This window comes from Macrotis lagotis, chromosome X (genome assembly GCF_037893015.1).
Source record: "Macrotis lagotis isolate mMagLag1 chromosome X, bilby.v1.9.chrom.fasta, whole genome shotgun sequence".
In the NCBI taxonomy this organism is placed as follows: domain Eukaryota; kingdom Metazoa; phylum Chordata; class Mammalia; order Peramelemorphia; family Peramelidae; genus Macrotis; species Macrotis lagotis.
In genome coordinates this window covers 527,679,405-527,706,323 of record NC_133666.1, presented here as the reverse complement: position 1 = coordinate 527,706,323, position 26,919 = coordinate 527,679,405, and the positions used below count along the sequence as shown (strand labels likewise).

At 36.7% G+C, this 26,919-nt stretch overlaps 1 protein-coding gene across 8 annotated transcripts in view; it reads left to right on the top strand.

Annotated features, from left to right (window-relative positions):
* RREB1 (ras responsive element binding protein 1) overlaps positions 1-26,919 on the top strand; it is a 146,341-nt gene that overhangs the window by 90,476 nt on the left and 28,946 nt on the right. For all 8 annotated transcript variants that reach the window (XM_074208282.1, XM_074208281.1, XM_074208279.1 and 5 more), the window contains 2 exons: positions 5,122-5,266; positions 5,746-5,882. In XM_074208282.1, coding sequence (XP_074064383.1) covers positions 5,122-5,266; positions 5,746-5,882 — 282 coding nt within the window. The remainder of the gene's footprint in view (positions 1-5,121; positions 5,267-5,745; positions 5,883-26,919) is intronic.

The window sequence follows — 26,919 nt, the reverse complement described above, 5'->3', positions numbered from 1 at the left end:
CCCCCCCCGAATTACCAAGAAGGGTAAAAAAACATAATTTTTACAGCAAAATTCTAAGGAGGGTGTCATAATATGATACATTACCATCTATTAATATTTTGAGGAATTGTGAAGACTTGAGACTAAGGATTCTCTAATTTTAACTAGGTGAGGAATACCTGTCCATCCTCCTACAAAGTAGGAGTAGTAGTAGTTGTCTCTGGCAGAATTTCTAATATTTGTTTAATCTGACATGTGACTTGTGAGCATGTAGAAAGAGTCACTACTAGTTAACATAAATCCATTATGCAAAACTACTGTTAATGGGGGGGGAATAGGTTAAGTTTATTATCATGAGAATGCTATATAAATCCAGTAGTCTATCTTGGTTCAGCAAAACATTTGAACAAATGTTTCATATCAATGTGAACAAATTATTAGTCTTGGATAGCAAAAATCTTTGAGACTGGCTTTCCTATTTTACAGATGATGGTAGCTTGATTAGGTGAATTCACAGCTGCTTGGACAAATTTTCAAAAAGCAACAATTACTGGATTGATGTTACATGATTCAACACTTTAAATTTGGGAATATCTTTAGACCTGACGCTTAGTAGAATTGATGGAGATTTGTTCCTTTTGTTTTTTTCCCTAATTTTCTTTCTTTCTTCTGGCCATGCTCAGAAGCTACCATTACATAGCAGTCTAATGATGTCTTTTTCTCACTTATTGTAAGATATTTTGTGAGGAAAAGAATAGCAGTTGTTGATATGCCAGCTATAAGGAGTTAATAACTAGATAAGTAAGGGAGACTAGCTTCATAGGACAGATCGGAGCAGATCTGATTTCAAAATTTAACTTCAACTCACAGTTAAAATTGCCCCAACTATTAAGTGAATTGGACCTAAGAAAGTAATTACTGCTATTGGACTGGAAACATTGGAAAAACAGCTTCACAGGTTACCAAACAACTGGGGACTTAATCACACTGGGGTATAACTGGGAATTGGAGGAATGATATCAAGAATATTTTTCAACCAGTACAGTATTTGCTAAACCTAAAAATGCTCAAAGTTTTCTTTTCTTTTATAACTTTAATTCCTTTCACATCTTCTAATCCATATATAAAATAGCGTCTCCTTCCCTTCCCCAGTGAGACAGTATTTTAGACCATATGAATGTTTGACTTTTATGGAGCTGAGAAAGGGACGCTAAAGGTGGAAATGGAAAGATGACAGAAAGTCCGAAAAAGAAGAGTTTAACCAGTTTTACTTATGATGTGATATGCACAGCTTTCAGGGTCTTGGCAGCCTTGGAGTAGAGTTAATTATAAGGAAAGAGTTTGGTTGCCTGCTAGTCTAAGGTAACGTAATTTTACCTAGTTTGCTCTTCTGACTTGGGATCTATCTGGTTTTTTGTCAGTGCAGTATCCTGGTTTTATCTCAGAATTCATCTATCTCCGTACTTTGCTGAATTTTTGGTTTTCCCATTGAATATTGGGGACAACCATTGTTGTCCAAACCATAAGTCCAAAGTCAGGATTTGGGTTAGGAGTTTAGCTTTTAAATAATCGTAAGATGCTGAACTGTGTGCTCTAGGTTCAGCTTCTTCAGCTGAACCTATCATAATGACCACAGCAACTTGAAAGTTTTTATATATCTGCTTTATGTGACTAAAAATTGAGAAGGATCAATGCCATTGGATATTTATTAACCTTATATTCTCTGAAGTTGGGAGACATGTCCTCATGCTACTCAAACTCTGGCAAGGGTATATAGCTCTATTTGTATAATTAGAGGATCCTTTCCCTGCCTGATTCCTGGCACCTTCTTCAAGTTTAATAAATATTACATCAAGAAAGTGCAAAAATCTGAGGGGTTGTGAGCTATTCAACTTGGGATGGAGGGCTAGGACAGGAGATGATTCAAGACGGATCATTAGAAGAAGAAATGCTTTGTGGAAGTTGTTTTTGGCTAGATAGCTTAATTTCATCTTGACCTAAGTTCTCATTTATAAAATAAGAAGTCACAGGCATCTCAAAAGCACAAATTAATCCATTCCTATATTGGCATCCCTGTTCACATTTTTCTGTAAGGACTGACTCAGCTGGGAGTGTGAAGGGAAGACCTAGGTTTTAGTCTCAGGTTCTATCACTTTGGGAGTCACTCTTTTCACTTCTCTGCTTCTTTATCTGATGAGTTTCCCCATCTATGGACTAGATGACCTGAGGTCCCTAGCAGATCAGTTGTAGGTTGAAACTGGCCATGTTTTGGCCAGTATCTTTCTGGTTTGGACCTTCTCCATGAGGGAGGCGGAAAACTGGCATTTCAATCAAATCCACGCAGAGAATTATTTGGAAAACTTAGATAACAAATAGGAAGCATTGGGAAATTGTAAAGAGCACATGACTTGGCAGCATCAAGAGAGATCTGGGTTTGAATTCTGTATTGTGTTACTGATCTCTTTGAAATAATTTCCTAGACCTCATAATAATACTGGCCTCTCGAGCTATTCTGAGGTTCAAAAATGATATAATATGGCTATTGTATGTAAATTGCTTTGCATTTTATTTTTAAAGTATTAGATAAATGTCAGTTACTGTTATTGATCTTATTATTGCAAATGGCCCTGTGGGTTTGCCACTGGCACAATAGAAACCAAGGGCATTAATAATAATAATAATATTAATAATAAACATAAACATTTCATTAGTCTTTTTGTCAATAGCTAGTTTTTCAAACTCTTAAATGAGAGGGTGAGAGGAGATAGGTAAACAAAAGCATGTCAGAATACTGTGAACTTCTGTCTCTTTAAGTTGTTTAAGAATGAGCAATCTTGATTTGTAGAACTTGTCATTGGAAAGAATCATAAACAGCTATTCTCTTAGTTTACAAAGGAGATAAAGCCTGGCAAGTTTTTAAGTGATATACTCAAGGTCACCTGTTAGGTGTTTTCTCCCCCCCCCCCCCCCCCAATAGACCATGCTATCCACCCATCTGTCTATCTCTCTACCTCTCTCTCTCTTTTGATCTATTTTTCAGAGTCACTGTTCACTCCCTTCTAACAAAGAATCCTTCTAATAAGAGATAGTGACTATATTCCTGTTTCTGGTGCTATTCAATGTTAGTTGAACAGGGATTTCAGGGAGTATAACCATTTTTATGCTACAGTGTGGGATGATGAAGGTTCCTGTTCTTTGTACACCTTGGGTTCTTGTTATTCTTGGGCTGTTTCTTTTGGCACTTGATGAAGTGAAGTCCGTTACATAAGTCTTCCACAGGATAAGAGCACCACCAGAGCTCTACAGATTCTACTTATCTAACCTGAAAACTGCTTGTTTGGAGTTCTTTTAAAGTAAATAATTGCATATTTCTAGTAACATAGATGATTAAGATGTCTTAGATTTTGATTTAGGCAGTACAAGTCAAAACTGTGGTTTACCACCTTTTTAAATTACAGATTTAATTATTTTCCTTGTTACTTACTGGATTACACATTTCAGACCCACATGATTTTTTGAGCAAGGTGAGCAGTATGGAAAGCTTGTACTATGATAAAAATAAGTCATTTGGGCCTCTTGGGTTCCCTATGATTAGGTGCTAAGATTCTCTATTAAACACCTAGATTTAAGAGATCTTCTGTGTGCTTGGTACATATCCAATACTTAGCAGGAGATGCATGCTTTTTGGGAAGACAGGTTACTATAAATGAAAAGTTGGTGTAAAATGGAAATAAGATCTTTGCTTTTCCCATTTTCTTAATAGCTTTACCAAATGACTTATGCAGGCTGACTGCTTTGAGAAATAGCCGTTATTGAGCTGATTTTAATAGGTCTGACAGTGTATAGTATCTCTAGAATATGGGCCAGATATTGTTAATAAACTGTAGATAAGAAATGGCATGGACCTGTATTGGTGAGATATAAAATTTAGCTATATTGTGGAATATGGTGGAATTCTGGTTACAACATGATGCTGTTAGGGCCATGGCCCCATATTTGATAACTCTTTGGGATATTTCGCTTTACTGTGCTTCATGTATGCATAGACTCTTCTGAATGCTGACCCACCTGCCTGCCTGCCTTCGGTCAAATGATAGATTATGAACAGATCAAAGCAAAACCGTCACATGATTTCAAACATAAAACCATCAAAGAGCATGTCCCTACTGATGGTCAGAATTATCTTCAAATGACCACAACAGTAGGTATATTACTTAACCAATACCCTGTCCTCAATCTGAAGCTTTAGTTTTTGAAATAATAGAGCATTTTCACACCTTTTGTTTGTTTAGGTTTACAGAAATTGTGATGTGTTTTAGTTTAACCTTAATTCCTTTTTTTTTTTATTTAAACAATTTTTGATTTTGGAAATTTCCCAGTAATATAAATTTTATGAAAATCATATTTAAAAAAATATCCTTTTTCAGGGTCCGCTAGGTGGCTCAATGGATACAGTACTGGCCCTGGAGTCAGGAGTACCTGAGTTTAAATCTGGCCTCAGACACTTAATAATTACCTAGCTGTGTGGCCTTGGGCAAACCACTTAACCCCATTGCCTTGCAACCCCCCCTTTTTTTTTCTGGTTATTTCATTGCTATTAAGTATCTTGAAATTGTTTAAATTTTTTCTTTCCTACAGTCCCAAAGGTTATAAGGTAGCAAATAGTGGAATCTGGATTCAAAGTCTGACCCTTTAACTTAAGCTCTTTCTATTTCTCAATATTAGCATATTTCCTCCTTTTCAGGATAGTATTTTTAAAGCAGCCAGTGAAACATTTTAATTTTGAATGCCAAGAAAGACTAGTGTGTTTTCATCTTGAAAAAAAAACTGACTTATTTATATTGTTGATGTTGATTACATTCAAAAACAATATCTTGCATGCAGCAAGAATTTCCATAACTTTTTGTTTCAACTCTGTCACAAGTAGAAGAGGAAGGGAACACTCAGAGCTAAGAATGTTTGTTTGAAATGAATGAAAGCATATGTGTAAATTAAGTGAAAAGTCTTCAAGTAATTACATTTGGACTTTGACTTTAAAACATTTTAATATTCCTTTATAAGAATTTAAAATTGGAAAATAATACCTGAAATGGATTTTTGTGACTTACCGTTAAAATATTTTCCTGGGTTTTTCCTCATCAGACATATGAAGATTCATGAGAAGGATCCCAATAGTACGACAACTACAACACCCCCATCCCCACTGAAACGCAGACGGATAACCTCTAAAAGGAAACTAAGTCAGGAGGCTGACTCAGAGAAAGAAGATCTAACTCCTGCTAAAAAGGTCTTTTGTGTTGGACAGTTCAACAATTATTAGCATGTCTGAATTTTAATTCATTCTTGCTTTCTTGCTTTTCATTTTTATGACCTTTGATAGGAAACTCTTCTCATTAATTGGACTTACTGGTATGTGTCTGACACAGTCCATCCAGTATTAATTTGATTTTTTAACATGTTCTTACCTGTATGGTATACAAAAATGTCTTCAGAAAAGGGGTCTTTTTGTATGTTGTTTACAGACACCTGATCTTCTGATATATTAAAATGAATTAGTCGAACGTTTATAGAGAAATAATATGAGTGAGGACACCTTGACCACCTACCCATCCTTCTACCCACACTGAAAGAAGGGCAAATTAAGTTTACCTTTCTTTGTCAGCTAATGTCCTTTGATCAAGTGAATTTGCTTGAGAATAACTCTATAAAAAGTCAGTTTTAGTGATGGCTTACATTCGGTTTTTTCTTTCTTTTTTTTTTTTTAAGGTGATAGAGGATTCTCAATTAGGTGATACAGAGAAGAAGACAGATGAAGTTTTTCACTGCCCAGTGTGTTTCAAGGAATTTGTTTGCAAGTATGGCTTGGAGACTCACATGGAGGCCCATCCAGATAACTCCCTGAGGTAGGGAAAGGCTCTAATGTGGTAACCTTATTATATAACCCCTGGCTTCTTTACTTTTTATTTTGCACACGACTTAAATAATCAAATACTTATTTAACCTTTTCATCAGTTTTCAGTTATTTTGATTGGATTTAAATTAAAAGACTTCTCTTTGGTTCCATTCTATGACTTAACTGTGTTTTCAGCAGGCTCTTGTCATATTGTCCATCACTATGCTTGGGACATACCACCCATTTTTTCCCACTGATGCTATTCCAAGGAAGCAAAATGTTTGTTAATTAAATGTGCAACAACAACAGTAAAAAGAATGAAAGGGTTTTTGTGTTAAAGCATTGGCAGAGTTTTTTTTTTATTTGTTCTGTTATGTTGTATTGAATATGTGAACGTACGTATTTTTAGACATACATGCATACTATATTTATGATTTCTCAAATTCACAGAATTGTTGATTTAATAGGTTTTTATTAAACAGTTAAAAAAGCAACTTATTATGGACTGCTAGCTGGTACAGTGGATAGAATACCAGCTCTGGCGTCAGGACAAACTGAGTTCAAATCTGACCCCAGACACTTAATAATTCTCTGAGTGATCTTGGACAAGTCAATTAATCCTATTGCCTTGCAAAAATGGGAAAAAAAAATCTGTTTTAAAGGCTATATATTAGGTCCCAGATAAATAGGGGAATGGGTTAAAACACAATCCTTGACCTTCTGTGTTTAATAGTCAAGTAGAGTGAATTGGCACAAATAATATGTATTAAATACAAGACAGGTAGCAAAAAGATGCTTTGACCTCTATTCAGGAAAAGTTCAACCAATGGGAGTAGTTGGGGAAGGCATTGCTGAGAAGTAGGTATTTGAATTAGCCTTCATTGAGAGGGTAGCATGTGAAAGATGCTTTGAGCACTGAAATACTGTTGGACTTAAGTGAAATCAGGCAATCAGTCAACAAAATGTCTGAGGGGTTGTGAGCTCTATGGGAATAATAGAACATTCACAGTAAGTATTGATATTAGATGTCGAGGCTGAGGTGAGTAGATTTGTTGCCAGCTTGTGGAAGATTTTGAATATTGATTAAGGACTTGATTTCCTAGGAATGGAGCCATTAATGAATTCTGAATAAAGACATGGCCAAATTAAATCTGTGCATAAAGAAACTAAGAGTGCCAATGGTCAGTAGGCTGACTTTGCTTGGAGAATGACAGAGAAGGAGGGAAGGGAAGCCAGCTTAGGCACCTGTTAACAGTAGTCTAGGTGGGTGGATGGCTGCCCAAGATGTAGAAAGGAGGGACTTAAGTTCAGGGAGATTTGAGGAAGAGAAGGGAAGGTATTTGGCAGATAGATGATGGATGTGAGAAGTAGGGAAGATTAAGAATCCAAGATGTCTTCAGAGAGAGTTTTTAAACTTGAAAGAGTGGGCTGGTGGGGGGATTACTGGTATAAATAGGGAAATTCATAACAAGGAACAAGTTTTGGGAACCTGGAATATAAGCTTTAGATAGGATATTCAAGTAGACCTATAATAGAAGCAATTAGAAATGTGACTCTGGAGCTTAGGAGGAAAGCAAGTTGCATATCTCTAATTTCATTTCCCTTTCCTTGATGGAAGCTCCTCTATCTGTTGAGAAGTAAAACTTGGTGATCTCGATTTCTCTTTACTATATTGTCCATTGCCATGAATGAAATATTTACATCACAACTGTTAACATTATTTCAAATGATTTTTTAAAAGAGCAAACATCTCTTTAAATCTGAGGTATATAGTATTTGAATACAGAGCAGGCACTTTCACAATCAGAAATCAAGTCAAGCAAAAAAGATGATAAATGTTTACAAGAAGTTGCACATTTTTATTTGCTTATGAGATAGCTTTGTGCATGTGAAAAAATGGATATCTCAAGAGTTTACTGGTTTATTTCCCTGTCATGTCCTCAGAAAAAATTTTTTCCTGGGGATACATGTTTAATCATAGCTCTAAAAATGAAAAGCATTTATTTCTAAAAAATTTTGATGCTTGTTTGCTGCTGAGTCAAGCCCAAATGTATGGAAGCAAGTCTGACATTGCCCTCAATCACATTATCATACTGCTTTTCTGTTACAAGGAAAAGTTATGAGCTTAAATAGACCGTTTACCTACTCTGGGTACGTTTCCATAAGACGGGAAAGAAACAGGGCAGGATTAGGGGAACTACAAATATTTCCAACCATGTTATGACCTATTTCCCAATATTAGCAGTTTTACAAAGAAAATCCTTTCCCTGTCATATTTATAGTACTTTGTACTTGGCCTTATAAGTAAGGCCTGAGTATTGTATTGGTCTGCCATTGCCAAGGCTTCTACATGAAGGACTCAAAATTCAATAAATCTAGTTGTTTATTAGGGGTAATTAATTTTTTGATGAGATATAACCAATGAATGATGTTATAAATTTCCAAATGGCACTTTAGCAGATAAAGGTTCTCCATTCCTAATCTCAGAATCAGAGAGGCAGGAAGGTGCTTTGTAAATAGTATAATAATTTTACAGCCAGAGGATTTTATTTTAGTGTTATTAGAGGGGCACAGGCAAAGGAGCCTCCCTTGTACTGAAAATTACCACCTACATTGATTTGGACCTGTGTATGTCCTCTATGGGTCAGGTGGTTCTGTTGGATGTCAGAGCTATCATATAAATAGATATGTATCTTTTTTTTTTATCATTATCTTGGTTTACTCCACTCTTAATATTCTAAATCCTTGCTTTCTGGCTAACAAACTGAAATTGCATGGAAATTAAAGCAAAGTAAATTACTATTCGTTTCTGGTTTCTTTCTAAGGAAAATTTCTGTTGCCACATCTCTTAATCATTTAAAAAAGTATCAATAGAATATAAGTTCTTTGAAGACAGGGACTGCTTCATTTTTGTCTTATTCACAGTCACTGACACTTCGTTCAGTTAAGTGCTGGTTATATGCAGAGGAATATAGAATAAGGGCAGAAGGGAGTGCCCAGGCCATCACAACCTTCCTGCTACTAGACAATGCATGTTCATATTGACTATCCATATGCTCATTAAGTAAACTACTGAATCTATCAGAGGGAAAAATGCACTTTGTAGTTCACAACCAGAGCAGCTATAAGTAAGGTGGAAATAACATTGGATTTAGATTTGAGAGACCTGGGTATAATAGAATTGAAGTGAAAGGAAGCGTCTTTAGAGGTAATCTATTCAGTCTTTCATTTTTTTGGTTGAAGAAATTAATTTTCAAATAGTTTCAAGACTTGCCCTTTGTTAAACCGGTAGGTGGTTATCAGGGTTGACTCCTAACCCAGTGCCTTTGCCACCAAACACACTTCATTTCAAAAGGTTGTTGTGAACAAATTACTTTATGAATGCAAATCATTGTGAAAGGAAAGGAAGAGCTGTAAAGAAAAGTTGCCTTTGGTCCTGGGAAGAAAGGGTTAGAAGCAGAATCTCCAGTTCTTCATGGCTCTCTCTCTCTGATGGTTACAGGGACAGATGTCCTTAGCTACATTATAAAGGTGTTCATTGTTTTTGAGGAGTTGACTGTGGCTTCTTCTTGGATATGGCCCCTCCAGGCAGTCTTTCATCCTGTTGAACTCCCTGCAAACCACACCCTGGCTTGTGAACTTTGCCTAGGTAGAAGCAGGTTGGCTCCTACCCATGATGAGAGCAGGGGGAGCTTTCTTTCCATTAGGGACAGCTTGTTGGGGAGTGGGAATAGGCTTTATAAAAGAACAGACCAAGAAGAGTCTGTTATAGAACAGTACATTAATTAATTCTCATCATTGACTGCTTTTGGTTGAATATATTGCTTTAGAAGACCAACTTTAGTATAAAGTGTATGGCTTAGTTACCAAGAGAAATGAGCCTTGATAATTGTTGGGAGGGGGGGGCAGAAAGGGAATAATGGATAGATAATAAAGATGGGAGTCACAAGTATAAATCACTGAGTTTGAATGGAGAGTTTTGGCTGACCCAAATGGCAGTGGAAGTCCATCATCATAGACATTCAAGTCTATTCAGAACATAAGGAATGACTCAAACGTATCCAAGGGTGCGCTGTTTTTTCCACGCTCCTTGCACTGGACATTAGTGATATCACTAAATCACAAAACCCAGAAAATATAATCAGTTATATACACTTTGAAAAATGTATGGCCACAATAGTGCACAGGACTGATTGATTTCCAACCTCTCTGTTAACTTGGAGAAGACAAGGAAGATCATGGGGGGACCAGACAGAGTAGAATGAAGGGCTTCTAGCAGGGCAGTAATCAAGGGCTGCAACAGAGGATACCTGCTGTATTGAAATGGCACATTCATTGTCTTGTACATGAGCACAGCTATAAGAACAGAAAGGGGTAACTCCAGGCAGAGTATGGCTATAGCAGAAATGAAGACAGGGTTTGGGGAAATTCACCTGGTGGTGCCGTTATTCCCTTTGCAGTGTCTTGCACTGTGACTTTTAATGGAAAATAAGCTATTTGGTAGATCGATGTTCTGCGTTCAAATTTTATTTGGATAAAACATTCATCTTGTTTGCCTCCGAGAAGATGGAATTTTCAAGACAAAATCTTCAATCCGTCCAAGTCAGAAGCTTTCAAACTGGGTGCTGTGAACTTAAAAAAATTTTTTTTAGATAACTACACTTCCACATAATTGGTTTTTATTGCAAACTTAAGTCTTTTAGGCATTTAAAAACTTTTATTTGTGACTTAACAAGATAGGGATCCCTGTTCTAAGCAATAAATAAGGAAGGGACAAGCTTATCTAGTGTTTTCTTTCATCAGACTGAAAAGTTCCTGTATGAGAAAATAGAGAAGTTAAGAAATTGAAGGAGCTCATAGCTTCTCTAGATTTTCTGGAAAATTACAGTGAAAATTATTCACTGGGGACCTCCAAGGTAGGAGTGACTGAAAGTAGCTTTTGGAGTCATCCAGAGGTTCCCTCCATCCAGCTCCCCTTCTTAATCTGCATCTAAATAATATAGATTGATTTAGGTACAAGGAGAAGTTGATTTGGTTTGGGGAATGCACACACCTCATGCATCTTCCTAGACATAGAAGAAATATAACAGCCCCTTCCTTCATCCAGGGAGTAGGACAAAGATGGATGGGCAGTGTCCGGAGGGAAGTGGGCAAATGGAGCTGGGAACCTGGAAGGCCTGTCTTGTCTTTTCTTCTTTTCTTTTCTTTTCTTTTCTTTTCTTTTCTTTTCTTTTCTTTTCTTTTCTTTTCTTTTCTTTTCTTCTTTTCTTTTCTTTTTTCTTTTCTTTTCTTTTCTTTCTCTTTTCTTTCTCTTTTCTTTTCTTTTCTCTGATATGCCAAAAATCCTGGGTTCTCTGATCTGGAAAGTGATCCTTTCTCCAGGTTTTATGATCTGCCCAGGCTCTAACTTCTCCAGTTTCTCTGCTCCTGCTTACATAAGCTCTTTGTGAAACTAGTCAGACTCTTGCTACTTTGAGTTGAGTTTGAAAAATCCAGCTGGGTGTTAGAATTCTGTGTGGATTCCTAGGATCCCCTGGAGGCCGGCAGCTAGGGGGTTCTCACTGTTCCATCTCTCAACCAGCAACTGGGAAGGGAGATTAGTGCAGCTGTTTGATGTCTGTCCTCCAGAGGAGGAGGGGATGGGAGCGAGTGGGAGCCGAGTGGGGGAGGGTCACATTCTGAAAGAAGAAGAATGTCTAAAACTGGGTGGGGCTACAGGGGAGGAGAATCTTTAGCACTCCTCTCTTCTGTAGACTGGCAAAGAAAAAATGAAGCATCTCAAAAAGCCACTATCTTTAATTTTTAAAAAAGCCTGGAATTTCCCTCCGTTTTTTAAAAGAAGTAATTGGAGAATGCCACTTTTTAAAACTTAGTGATGCTGGGAACCAATATGTGATTCTGATAGTAATGAATTGTCTTGGGAATAGCGGCCCTGTTCCGTCCTTCTTGTGTATCCAAAGTGAGTCATTGACTGTCACATCTTGGCTCTAGGGGATGGGATAGTGCAAAGTAATTAATAACTCCAATTCACCTGAATTTGGACACCAGCCTGGGGCAATTCATCTTAATGACAATACTTGATTATTTTTGTATCTTAGATAATTTCTTTATATATATATATATATATATATATATATATATATATATATATATATATATATATGAATTCAAATAATAATTCCCATTTTTATATAGTGTTTTGACTTATGACCTGTTTTCTTCTCAAGTCTGTGAAGGTATTAAGAAACATTGTATTATTACCATTTTACAGAGGAACCAATTGAGATCAAGAACATTTTAGGTGATTTGGCAGTCATATATCTAGTGACTGTCAGTCTCCATATGAACTTAGGACTTCTTGCTCCAAAACTTTTTTTTTTTTAGCTTTTTTTGCAAAGCAGCCACGGGTTAAGTGGCTTGCCCAAGGCCACACAGCTAGGTAATTATTAAGTGTCTGAGACGGGATTTGAACCCAGGTACTCCTGACTCCAGGGCCAGTGCTTTATCCACTGCACCACCTAGCTGCTCCCATTCCAAGACTTTTTAAATTGTGATTTGTTTCCTCCCCTGACTTGAGGGTATCAAAGAATAATTTAGCTTTTCTTAAAAACAAAAGGCCATATTCATGACCATCAATTACTTTTTTGCTTTTCATTTGTTGTACTCTGAAACCAGTTGATCAATTTTCTTATTTTATGTAAAATAAGCAAAATATAAATTCTGATTGTTTAGATTTTTGTGACACCTTTTATCTGCCCAGATGGGATCCTCATTTAAATCTTTATTAGTGAGGTAAGCAAGTTAATGATTTAAATTACTTAAGCTGCCATATTCAAATGGAGTTTTGCATACTCTTATTTTTCATTTCTGTAATTTACATGGCTTTCACATTCACCTTGGCTCACATTTGAGAAGCTGAAGCCAGAAAACAGGCCCTGTTGATTGTAATTTTTGTTTCATATCTCTTGCCCTTCCCAAAGGCACTGAAAATCACATACAAACGGCGACTGTGCTGGACATTAATTAGGATAGAGGTGGGGATGGGACCTGTGGTTTTCACTGACAGGGGAAACTTCTTGAGAAAAATCTCCACCCCTGGCAGAGTGAAACCTCCTCTGCACTTGATTGTTTCCTGGAGAGAGGTTCCTGGAGCCCTGAGGGAAGATGAACAACTTACCTAAGGTCTCACAGTAGAAACATCATAGTAATATACATGAATTTGTTTTATATTTTTATAAATATAGAAAAAGGCAAGAGTGGTGAAAGGGAAAAATGATTGAGGAAAACTGGGAAGAGTGTGTCAGGGCTCCAAATATCTATTATTTAGAATTTGTGATTTATAAAAAGAAAAATGTTGGCAGTTATTGCTTGCTCTATCATTGGTGTGTTATGAGGTTGAATTCTTCCTGAATCAAATATGTGTCATAGGATCAGAGATTTAGGGCTTGAATGGATCTTAGACGGCTTCTTATCTCACCCTCCTTAATATACAGATGAATAAACTTAAGTCTCAGATAATCTAACCCATTCTAACCCAGACACATTCTATTGCCCCTTCATCTGCCTTTCCTTCCCCCTTTCCTCCAGCATGCTTCTCATTACATATATCAGCACCCTTTGTTTCTACATAAACATGTAGAAAAGACCAGGAATTTCACGTCCTTCTTCATGGGTAATAACATTTTTAGTCACAGCAACAGAGAAATCTTGGGGCAGTTAGGTAGCAAGCCACTTAAACCCATAGCCTTACAAAAATCTAAAGAGAAGAAAAGAGAGAGATTTACAAAATCTCCCACCTATCTGGTTTTCCAAGGCTATATCTGCACTCCCATTTTCTATAGGCCATAGGTCAAAACATTAAGTGTAGTAGAATAAGTTTATAGCTAAATATCTTGAATTGCCTTTATTGGTAAGCTAGGATGTCAGTATGTGTTGGTTAGTGACTCTTATCCTCTGCCTGTGTTGGATCTTGAAGATGTTTAAGTAATGATTTGTTTCTCAGTAAGGGTTTTTTCCACCAGTTCCTCTTGATTTGATCTCTTTACATCCTTCTTCCCTTCCCATTCATTGACTGAGGTTATTAGTGTTTGTTGTCCACAGGAGAGGCAAACCTTTCTGTGTCACTTGATCAACAGACTATTTTTAAACTCTAACTATAAAACAGAGTGGGGTCCTGAGAGGTCATTGTTCAAAATCCCATGCCATCCTAGAATCTATATTTCCTTTACTGGGTAGAAAAAACTAAAAACTCTCACGAATATATATTTTTGGTTGGTTGTTTTCTGAGGCAAAGGCATTAACTATTAACTATCTGAGGCTGAATTTGACTTCATATCCTTCTGACTGAATCCCAGGCTTGTGCTCTAGCCATTGTACCCCTATGAATGTAAAGTTCTACAACCTAAATTTTACCATCTTTATGGGCATCTGGAAAACCTCTAATCCTATAAGGACTACTTTGTATTCAGTGTGATACCATATAGGGGAAGGGAAGAAATGAGGGGGAGAGGGAGTAAACATTGCTTTACAAATGTTTATTTCATTTGATTCTTAAAGGAACCCTTGGAGATGAGCTCTTAATTGAAGCAGACCAACACACCTATTGTCTTAGGCCAATTTTGAACTGACTCTCCTTGACTTCAGGCCCAGGCCTCTCAATCCACTGACATCTAGCTGCCTTAAGGATTCTGGTTTTGGAGTCAGATTTGCCCTTGACAAATCATTTAAACCTCTCTGAGATTCCTGGGTTTTTTCCCCCCCATTTGTAAAATGAGGTTGTAGGACTGGAAGATTACATAGGTCTCTTCCAACTCTAGATCTGTACTGCTATGGTTCTTGATTTCATGTCCCTTAAAAAGAAATGGTAAACCCAGCCAGTTGTCTCAAAGGCCTCAGAATTCTTTCTCCTACTAAGGCTCCCCTTTCACTTTGTGACTGCAAATCCCTTTGATTCTCCCTGTTTCCCAAATAGTCTGTGCTGTGATTGATAGGCAGGGTAGAATTGCATGGGGAGGGGAAACCAGAGTGAGATAAATCCTTGGAAACATCATTTCCCACATCCTCAAGGCACATACCCCCTGTTTATGTGAGGAAATGCCCCAAATAATCCAAACCTAAATTTCCCTATGAAATGGAGACAAATTCTCCTAATGTCGGAACTGAAAGGGATTTGAGAGAACAGTTTAATCTAATCCCCTCAATTTACCACTGAAGAAACTGAGGCTCCTGCAGTTTAAATATTTTGATAGAGGTTATAAATATGCCTAGTCTCATCATTTGCATTTGATACTACTGTCTTTCTCTGGGGTTTAAGTGGGGGAAAGTATAGGAATGAATTTTTTAAATCTACTTACCCAGGTTTCTTGCAGTCAAAACCTTGCAAGTCTTGTTCCTTTTTTTTTTAACATGTTTCAGAGAGAGGAAGTAAGAAGATAAGGAATTGCTATTCTACAGTGTACCAGGGATACAGATGGGTCTGCCTGCCTCACTCCAGTCTATCCTCTGTTCTGCTTACAAGAGTGATTTTTTCAGTTAACTCCAGTAGCTCCCAATGACCTCTAGAATAAATGCAAAAAATCCTCAGTTTGGCATCAATACTGCCTTCCTTGCTGCTGAACAAACAAGCTTTGGGAACTGGTGTCTCCCATGACTGGAATGCCTTCTCTTCCCATTTCTACTTACTGCCTTCCTTTTAAGTCCCAACTAAAATCTTATCTTCTACAGGAAGCTTTCCCCATCCTTTCCTGAGAGAGAGTCTTCCTCTCTTAATTATTTCCAACTTACTGTGAATATAATTTGTACATTTTGTCTTTGTTGTCTCATCCATCAGATTTCGAACTTTTTGAGGGTAGGGTCTGTCTTTTGTCTCTTTGCATCCCGTGTGTTTTTCAGAGTGTTGGCACTAAAATCAGTGCTTAATTAATGTTATTGACTAACCTATCCTATTTTCAAGCCACTGGAAGCATGTAAAACAAGGCCGAGTTATCTAGGAAGAACACAGTGGGCATCCACAAAAGTGTCCCCTCGAGCTTGGTTGGAAATTCATTTCATACCTTCCACAGGACCCTAACTTCCCTTTGGAGCCATCGTCTGCAAGTCATCATGCCTTTGAAGTTTAAGCCAATCACTTGATTTCTGCTAATTTTATGACTAGGGTTTAGGGAAGAGAAGGTGCTTGCTTCAAATTAGAACTCAAGTGATATTATGAGTACAGTTCTATACTCCAATTACCTCATTTATATTTATTTTATTTTAGATATATTACGATACCTTAGTTCCTAGAGATATTAGGATGGAGTTGTTTTGGCCCAATGTATCAGTACAGTTAGCATTTGTAAAATTGTTTTCTGTGAGGAAACACTTTAAGATTTTCACAGATTGGGGGATAGCCTAAAGGTAAATTAATTCTTTATTTGTTGTTTTATTTAGTTGTGCTGACTCTTCATCACCCCATTTGGAATTTTCTTGGTTAAGATATTGGTTTGCTGTTTCCTTCTCTAATACATATTATAGATGAGGTAATTGAGGCAAACAGGGTTAAATGACTTGCCCAGGGTCACACAGCTAGTGCTTAAGTTCAGATTTGAACTCGGGATGTTAAGTGTTTTTGATTTCAGCACTGGCACTCTTATCTGTTGCATCCCCTAACTCTCAATAGCTTGAAAGATGAGATAGGGCTTCAAAAGGAATGAGAGATATTAAAGAAGATAGAAAGCTAACTGCTTTAGTGCTTATCTTTTTTTTTGTTTGTTTGTTTTTCCCTATTTTATATTACCTGTGGGTTAAATATTTATGGTCTAGAAAAACTTTTTGATGGAAGGGGGAATGTAACACTTTTTTTCTTTTTTCCTTGTGGCACATTTTCAAAATCAGTTGCAAATGAAATGGTCCTTCATTCCTTCTGAGGGTACCTTCTTGCAAAATCCTTCTATCTTCTATCACTGCTACTTCATTACTCAAGAGTGTAGGAGATAATGCATTCTATAAAAGTTCTCCTAAAACTTAGATTTTGCTGCATTTTAGCTAGCTTAGTTTTTAGAGGTATTAGGATGGAGCTGTTCTGGCCCAGTGTATCAGTATAGTTAACAGTTTAAAGTCATAATGAAGACTGAAAAGTCCAAGTGAAGTGTGTGGATCCTCTGAGAACTCTGAGCCTGCAGCACCCTCTGTATCCTTCAGCATCAGAATCAGCTTTACAATGACCTCCTTTGTCCTTGGAGCACTGCTGAGACACAAGTTTCCAGCCAGTTCTGCCTGAGGTCTTGGAGGGTGGCAGGATGGACTGTCCAGTATCTTTGTAACTGATAAAGAGTGTTTCTGGGGGATAGTTTTAGGTCTTGAGTTTGAAGTGACATTTGGTAAAAGGTGTTTAGTATTTATTTTACTTGATTACTAAAAATATTCCTTTTAGTTTTACTTTGGGATTTTTGAAATAACCTTCTTTAGCAGAGTTTACTCATCAGATGAGGGTACTCTGCTGCTGTTGTTTTTGATCTCCCTGAGAAGGGGAACCAGATCTGTCCTTAGAACATTCACATCTAGGATCTTGGTATTCTTGCTGATGTCTTTGCCAGGTCAAATCCCACCTTCTTCAAGAAGCTAGAGGTGGGTGAACCTGGACTTCTACTCCAGGCTCAGACACTTCTTAGTTGGTTGAACCTGGGCAAGTCACGTAATCACTGTCTGCCTCAGTTTCCTCTGCTGTAAAATGGGTATAATAAATAGCATCCAACTCCCAGGGTTGTTGTGAGAATCAAATGAGAGAATGTTGCTTTTTCCCTTTCTAGCCTCATTAAATGCAAATAGTTCTTCCTGCTAACACTCCCTTCTATGATTAACTCCAGTTTATCCTGTCTATATCTTGTTTGTACATTCTTTTTTCCATGCTCTCTTCCATTAATGACTGTGTGCTTGGGAGTTGAGTTGGCCTTGGCTTTTCTTTGTGTCCTTAGCACTCAGCACAGTGCTGGTTACATGGCAGGAGTTTAAATGCCTATTAAATGACTTGGGCATATTTCCCTTTTATGCCTTAAGTCTATACATTTGTCAACCATTTGTGAATTTTTGTGCCTAGGTCTTTCTAAAACTAGGCAGGATGATGCAGACACATGTTGTATTTCTAGGCCTATGTTTACAGCATTTCCAGTTTGGTGTAGGACCTGTCTAACCTCCTGTGCCATTATTAATGCATACTTTTTAATTTTAAAATTATTATATAAGTGTTATTTTTTTCAGCTATATACAGTTGTATTTTTTATCAATTTTTTTTTTTAGTTTTTTGTAAGTCAAACAGGGTTAAGTGGCTTGCGCAAGGCCACACAGCTAGGTAATTATTAAGTGTCTGAGACTGGATTTGAACCCAGGTACTCCTGACTCCTAGCCGCCCCCTTTTATCAGTTTTTGCAAAATTTTGAGTTTTAGAATTTTTCTCCTTAACCCTAACAAAAAAAAACTGATATAGTCTTCACATTTGTAATCCTGCTAATCATAAAAGTATTGGAAGAGAAGAATCAGATTGAAAAGGAAGAAAAAAATTAGAGATAATAAATTTACATAATATATGACAACTTAAAAAAATTTTAAGATAAGCTTTGGTCTTCATTTAAGCTCTTTAGTTCCTTCTCAGTACAGATGGTATTTTTCATCACAAGTCCCTTAAAATTGTCTTTGATTATTGTATTGCTGAAATGAAAACGTCCATCATAATTGATCATCATCCCATGTTGTTATTAGTGTGTATAATGTTCTTCTGGTTCTGCTCATTTCACTCTATCAATTCATACAAGTCTTTTCAGGTTATTTATGATTTCTTATAGAACATTAGTATTCCTTCACATATATATACCACAATTTGTCCAGGCATTGATGGGCATTCCCTCAATTACCAATTTTTTGCCACTACAGAGCTGCTATAAATATTTTTGTACATGTGGGATTTTTTATCCTTTTTCGTTATGTCTTCAAGGTTTAGACCCAGTAGTGGTATTGGTGGATTAAGCGGTTTGCACATTTTTATTACTCTTTCAGCATAATTCCGAATTGCTCCACAGAAAGGTTGGATGAGTTCACAGCTCCACCAACAAGGCAGGACATGGACTCTCTTCTTGATTAGAAGATTTAAAAGAATACAAAAAAGCAGTGGTGTTCATTGTATAGCCAAAGCTTATTTAACTCAACTTCTCCTTTATGAAGTTTGTGTTTTTTTAAGTGTTTGTGTGTGTGTGTGTGTGTGTGTACACACACACATACTAATGTCATTGTATGACTTTCCATCATCATTACTGTTTTCCTTTTTTAATTTACATTATTTAATTACACATTACTAAAATAGTCTTACTGTAAGAATAAATATAATCCCCCTCCCCCCACAAAAATTAAAAACATCATGAGAAATGAAAGTGAAAGAAAGAGAAAACAATATGCTTCAGATTGTGTTCAGAAACCATCAGCTCTGTCCCTGGGGGCTGGCATTCTTTATGATATCAGAGAAGTTACTTCCATATTTTTCCACAGTTGCTGTTGCTGATTGTAATTTCCTCTATCCATTCCTCCCCACTACCATCAATTATACTTTCTCTCTCCTTTCACTCTGTCCCTCTTCAAAAGTGTGCTTTGGGGTAAGCTGCATGGCGCAGCGTACAGAGTCAGGAAGGTCCCAGCCTACATCCCACCTCAGAGACCAACCAACCACCTGGTCTTGAACAGACCACTCAATCCCACCACCTTGCAAAAAATTAAGAAAGAAAATGTGTTAATATCTGTCTATCCTCTCCCATGATCTACCATCATCACCTTTTTTCAAGTGAGGTAGCTGAGGCTGATAGAGGTAACTCTTCCTTTCTCAGGGTTATACAGCTAGCAAAAACGTCTGAGGCCAGATTTGTTCTCAAGTCTTCTTGACTACAGATCCAGTCTTTTGCGTAATTGCTATAAAATATTTTAGTACAGTATATCCTTTTCTTTTTATTCAGTCTCTTTAAGTATAGGGGTTAGCAAACTGACCTGAGAGACAAATAACTGTCCTCCATTTTCAAGATATAGTTTGCTAATCCCTATTAGTTGGGAGGTGAGGGAGTGTGGGTCAAAATTGATTTGCAGCATGACTTGACCGTTTCAAAGTTCCACTAGCAGTATATGAACCTAATGAACTTATAGCTGCTACAACAATTGTCATTTTCCTTTTTGTCATCTTTGCCAATATGATGCAATGGGGAGAAACCATAGATTTGCTTTAATTTGTATACCATTGCATATTATTTGTAAACCATTAGTAATTAAACCTAAACCTCTTCTTGCTCCACACCTGTAAAAGACTGGTTAATATCTTTCTGTTCAAAACTGCTGCTTCATTTTCTCTGACCATTTATCTGGTGTGTTTATAACCATGTAAGTCTCATGTTTTGAGTGGGTGTATTTATTTTGGGTGGAGGAGCAGTTTAGGAAGGATCTAATTTTCTCCTTTTCCTCTAGTTCTCAGTTCAGTAGAAGTACTTGAAGTAGAATCTACAGAGCCTTAGCTTGTCTGAGATATCCTAGACAGAAGAGAAAGAATAACTTTCTAGTTAGCAGATCTGATTGTAAAAGTCTGCCCCTTTTTTTTTTTTTAATATTTTTGCAAGGCTATGGGGTAAAGTAACTCGCCCAAAATCACCCATCCAGGTAATTAGTGGCTGAGGCTGGATTTGAAAGCAGGTCCTCCTGTCTCCAGGGCTGGTACTCTATTCACTGTGCCACTAGCTTCTCCTAGGGCTACCCATTTTTAATTAAAAAAAAAATGACAAGCTGATCCTTTTCCTTTTTTTTTCTTCCCTTAAACTCTGGGTCTCACTTTTATTTTAAAGAGAATGATCACTAAGAACCATTGCGTGTGATCAATTCAAGTCACACAAGGAGAAGGGATCAGAGATAATGTTTGAAAATATACCTCTTACCATGTTAACTTTTTAACATTCATCAAATAGTCTTGAAATAGGATCATGGCTCAAGAGCAAGGATCTCAAGTGATCATCTAAACTTAATTGCCTCATTTACAGATGTGGAAAGCAAGGTCCCCAGAAAGTGGTTGATCCCGAAATCACATAGGTAATGAGTGTTAGAAAAAAAATTGAAGGTGATGTAGTGGTTTAGCACTGGACCCAAGTTCAAATGGAGCCTCAGACACTTAATAATTAGCTTTGTGACTTGGGCAAGTCGCTTAACCCCTTTAACCTTACAAAAAAACAAAAAGAAATGAAATTAGAATACAGATCCTCTGAAGCCTTAGTTATTGTCTTTTTCTATTCTAGTACATGTAAAGGTCATACAGCAACATACGAGTCATGTGAAGCAGAATTAGTGCCTACTGTGTGATAGTTGCTTAGCCTGTAAACATAAAAGTATCATCAAAGAGGTGTTAGGAGACTTCATCAGAGGAGAGCAGATCATGGCATTTTCATTTTACAGGAAGAGATATTGTGAAAGTGAAAAGGAATGTATTTTTGATAGTGCCTTAGAGGTTACTTTCACTACTGTAGCAGGATTTCTAGGGAGTAAGGTATTGGGAAACCTCTGAATGAAGCTTGTGAGCTTCAGAAGGAGATTTAAACTCTACTCACATGTTCAGAGTTTACTACATGCAAGATCCTTGGGGCAGCTAGGCAGCATAGTTAATAGAGCACCAGCCCTAGAATGAGGAGGACCTGAGTTCAAATTCGGTCTTAGATGCTTAATGATTACCTAGCTGTGTGACCTTGGGCATGTCACATAACTCCATTGCCTTGCAAAAAATAAGAATATTTAAATGAAAAGTCCTCATCTGGGTCAGTCCTAAGGTAAGTGATGTCTATTTTCTTTTAATCCATTCTTACATGTACTCACCAAGGTAGTAAAGAAAGGGGGGGGGAAGACATGCTGGAAGTTTTTTTTCTGAGGTGGGGACTTACAACTCTATTTTTAAAATTATTTGGAATTTTACAATTTCCCCCTTAATCATTTCAATGAAGGTTCATCTTTGATCTTTGGTCAAACTCCACAATTCCTTCTCTGGATACAGATATCCCCAAATTGTCCCTGATTGTTGCACTGATGGAATAAGCAAGTCCATTAAGATTGATCATCAACCCCATGTTGCTGTTATGTTGTACAGTGTTCTTCTGGTTCTGCTCCTTTCAGTCAGCATCAATTCATGGGAATCCTTCCAGGCTTCTCTGAACTCCCATCCCTCCCATTTTCTAATTGAACAATAGTGTTCCATGTACATATACCCCAATTTGTTCAGCTATTCCCCAACTGATGGACATTCATTCAATTTCCAATTCCTGGCCACCCCAAACAAAGCTGCTATGAATATTTTTGTACAAGTGAGGTTTTTACCCTTTTCATGATTTCTTCAGGGTAGAGACTCAGTAGTGGTATTGCTGGACCAAAGGGTACGCACCTTTTTATTGCACTTTGAGTATAATTCCAAATTGCATTCCAGAAAGGTTGGATAAGTTCACAGCTCTACTAACAATGTATCAGTGTCCACGATTTCCTACATCCCTTCCAACATTGATCATTGTCCTTAGTCTGAGTCGAGATGCTTTAATTTGCATTTCTCTAATAAGTAATGATTCAGAGCAATTTTTCATACGAGTATGGATTGCTTTGATTTCTTCATCTGTAAATTGCCTCTGCATATCCTTTGACCATTTGTCAATTGGGGAATGCCTTGGTTTTTTGTTTTGTTTTGTTTTTATAAATTTGACTCAGTTCTCTATATTTTAGAAATGAGTCTTTTGTCAGAAATACCAATTGTAAAAATTGTTTCCCAATTTACTATATTTCTTTTGATCTTGGTTACAGTGGTTTTGTCTGTGCAAAAGCTTTTTAATTTAATGTAATCTAAATTATCCAGTTTGTTTTAATAATGTTCTCCATCTCTTCTTGGTCATAAACTGCTTCCCTTTCCATAGATCTGACAGGTAAACTACTCCTTGATTTCCTAGTTTGCTTATAATCTTATAGTCGTTTATATCTAAATCCTGTATCCATTTTGATCTTATCTTGGCATAAGGTGTGAAGTGTTGGTCTAATCTAAGTTCCTGCCAGACTACTAATTTTCCCAATAGTTTTTATTGAAGAGAGTTTTTATCCCCAAAGATGGACTCTTTGGTTTTATCAAACAGTAGATTAATATAATCATTTTGTGCTGTTGTACCTTATTACACTGGTCCACCACTCTGTTTCTTAGCCAGTACCAGGTAATTTTTATGACTGATGCTTCAGAATGTAATTTTAGATCTGGTAGGGCTTAAGTCACCTTCTTTTACAATTTTTTTTTTCATTAAATCCCTGGAAATTCTTGACTTTTTATTTCTACATATGAATTTACTTGTAATATTTTTCTAGCTCAGTAATTTTTGGAATTTTGATTGGTAAATTCAGGTAGAATTGTCATTTTTATTATATTAACTCAGCCTATCCACGAGCAGTTGATATTTGCCCAGTTGTTAAATCTGATTTTATTTCTGTGAGAAATGTTTTTGAGTTATTTGTTTTTAGTTTTTAGTTTTTTGCAAGGCAAATGGGGTTAGGTGGCTTGCTCAAGGCCACACAGCTAGATAATTATTAAGTGTCTGAGGCCAGATTTGAACTCAGGTACTCCTGACTCCAGGGCCAGTGCTCTATCCACTGTGCCACCTAGCCACCCCTTGAAATTGTTTTCATGAAGTTTCTGAGTCTGCCTTTGCAGGTAGACTCCCAGGTACTTTGAATGGGATTTCTCTTTCTAGCTCTTTCTGCTGCATCTTTATATACATATATACATATATATATGTATATATGTATATGTGTGTATATATATATATTTTATATCCTGCGACTTTGCTAAAGTTGCTAATTATTTCTAGTAGTTTTTTAGGTGATTTCTTTGGGATTCTCTAGGTGTACCATCATGTCATCTGCAAAGAATGAGAGTTTTGTCTCTTCCTTCCCAATTCTAATTCCTTTAATTTCTTTTTCCTTCTCTTATTGCTGAGGCTAACATTTATTCCTATGCTCTCTGGTGTTTTTAATAGGAATGGGTGCTGTATTGTGTCAGACTTTTTCAGCATCTGTTGTATAACCATATGATTTATGATAGGTTTGTTATTGATATAGTTAATTATACTAACAGATTTTCTAATATTAAACCAACCCTTCATTCCTGGGATAAATCCTACTTCATCATAGTATATTAGCCTAGTGATAACTTACTGTAATCATTTTGGTAATATTTTATTATTAGGAATTTGATTTTCTTTTTTTAAATCAAATTGGCCAGAGGTTTATCAATTTTACTGGCTCTTTTAGAAAACCAACTCTTGGTTTTATTTATTAGAACATTAGTTTTCTTGCTTTTGATTTTCTCAATTTGTCCTTTAATTTTTTTAGAATTTCTAATTTGATTTTCAGTTGGGGGGGTTTAATTTGTTCTTTCTCTAATTTTTTTTTAGTTGCATGTTTTGTTTGTTGATTTCCTCTTTCTCTAATTTATTCGTGTAAGCATTCATTATCCCCTGACAACTGCCTTGGCTGTATCCCATAAGTTTTGATTTGTTGTTTCTTTATTGTCATTATCTTGGATGAAATCATTAATTCTTTCTATAATTTGTTGTTTGATCCACTCATTTAAATAAGGTTATTTAGTTTCCAATTAGTTATAGGTCTGGTTCTCCCTGGCCATTATTGCATGTGATTTTTATTGCATTATGAACTGAGAAGGATGTAGTCACTATTTCTGCCTTTCTTCATTTGATCATTAAGTTTTTGTACATGGTCAATTTTTGTGTAAGCAGGAAAAAAGTATATTCCTTTCTATCCCCATTCAGTTTTCCCCAAAGGTCTACCATGCCTGGGTTTTCTAATAATCTATTTACACCTTAATTTCCTTCATTTTAATTTTGTTAGGTTTACGTCAATCTGAGAATTCGAGGTTGAGGTCTCCTACCAGTAGAATTTTGCTGTCTCTGTCTCCTTGTAAATCATTAAACTTTTCCTCTAAGAATTTGGTTGCTAGGGGCAGTTAGGTGGTGCAGTGGATGGAGCACCAGCCCTGGAGTTAGGAGTACCTGAGTTCAGATCAGGCCTCAGACACTTAATAATTACCTAGCTATGTGGGCTTGCCCTAGCCACTTAACCCCATTTGCCTTGCAAAAACCTTAAGAAGAAGAAGAAGAATTTGAATGCTATACCACTTGGTGCCTACCTACTTAGTATTGAAATTGATTCATTGTTTATGGTACCTTTTAGGAAGATATACTTCCTTATCTCTATTAATGAGATCTCTTTTTGCAGCTGCTTTGTCTGAGATAATGATTGCTACCCTCTTTTTTAAAATTTCAGTTGAAAATATATTTTGCTCCCGCTTTGTACCTTTACATGTATCTCTCTGCTTCAAATAGTTTTCTTTTAAGCAGCATATTGTAGGAGTCTGATTTTTAATCTACTCAGCTTTTTGCTAATGTTTCATGGGAGAGTTCATCCCATTCACATTCAAAGTTATAATTACTAACTCTCTATTGCCCTCCATGCTATCTTCCCTCTGTTTGTATTTTTCCCCTTTTTTCACTTTATCCATATTCCCCAGTATTTTCCTTCTGAATACCACCTCTTTCTGTGAGTTTGCCCCTTATATCCCAACCCTCCACTTTCCCTCTGCCCTTTCTTCCTCCTCTTCCTTCTGTTAGTTCCTCTTTTCCTCCTCCCTCCCCCTTTCCTTTTTTAATACTTGAAATTTTCTCACTGAGTGAGTGAGTGAGTGAGTGTGTGTGTGTGTGTATGTGTGTGTGTGTGTGTGTGTGTGTGTTTAACTTTAGGTCTAATCTGATGAGAGTAAGATTCAGGCAATTCTCACCTCCTCCCTTCCTCCCCTCTACTGCAATAGTCCTTTGTATCTCTTTATGTAATTTGATTTCCCCCATTCAGTCTCCTCCATCTTCCCATCTCTTTGATGTGCCCCTTTTTAATGAAATATTTTTTTTTAATCATTCTATCAAGAGTCATGGTTAAGTCATGAATGTTCATTTTTTTCTCACTAAGTATATTCTCTTATAGAATTACAATTCTTGAGAGTTATGAGAGTCTTTTTCCCAGGTGGTGATATAGCCAGTTTCATCTTATTGGATAGCAGTTTTTTCTTTATCCTTTTTTTTTTTTTGCGCCTTTTCATGTGTCTCTTTGAGTCTCCTGTTTGAATTCCAAATTTTCTGTTTAGCCCTGGTCTTTTCATCATGTAAAGTTGGAAGTCTCCTATTTCATTAAATGTCCATCTTTTCCCCTGTAAGAGAAGTCTGTTTTGCAAGATACTAAATTCTTGGTTGTATTCCAAGCTCCCTTGCTCTTTGGAATATCTCATTCCAGGCCCTCTGATCCCTTAATGTTGATGCAGCCAGGTCCTGCATAATCCTTACTGTGGCTCCTTGGTATTTAAATTGTTTCTTTCTGGCTGCCTGATTTTCTCTTTTATCTGATAGTTCTGGAATTTGGCCACAATGTTCCTTGGTATTTTCATTTTGGGATCCCTTTCCAGAGGGGATTGATGTAGTCTTTCAATAGCTATTTTGCCCTCTGGTTCTAGGGCAGTTTTCCATCACTAAATCCTGTAATATTGAGTCCAGGCCTTTTTTCTCTTCAGTATTTTCAGGAAGCCCAATGATTCTTAAGTTGTCTCTCCTGTGCTTTTGATTATGAGGTATTTTATATTTTCATATATATACATAGATATATATGGTTTTAACCCCCATTCTTTTTTTTTTTTTCAGAGGAGAATTTTCTTTTACCTTTTGCAACTCCTTTTCCAATTGGTCACTTCTTATTTTTGAAGGGATTTTCCATTTTTTCAGTTCAGGTTTTGAGAGAATTATTTTCCTTTTTGCATTTGTCCAATTGTATTTTCCAAGGATTTGTTTTCTTGTTGCAAGTTGTTAAATTTCTCTTGAGTTTCTTTTCCCAAATTTTTCATGTGGTTTTTCCCAAAATTTCCTTTTGGTTTTTAAACTCTGGCCTGATTTCTTCAAGGAAGTCTTTCTGGGTTGGAGACCAATTCATAT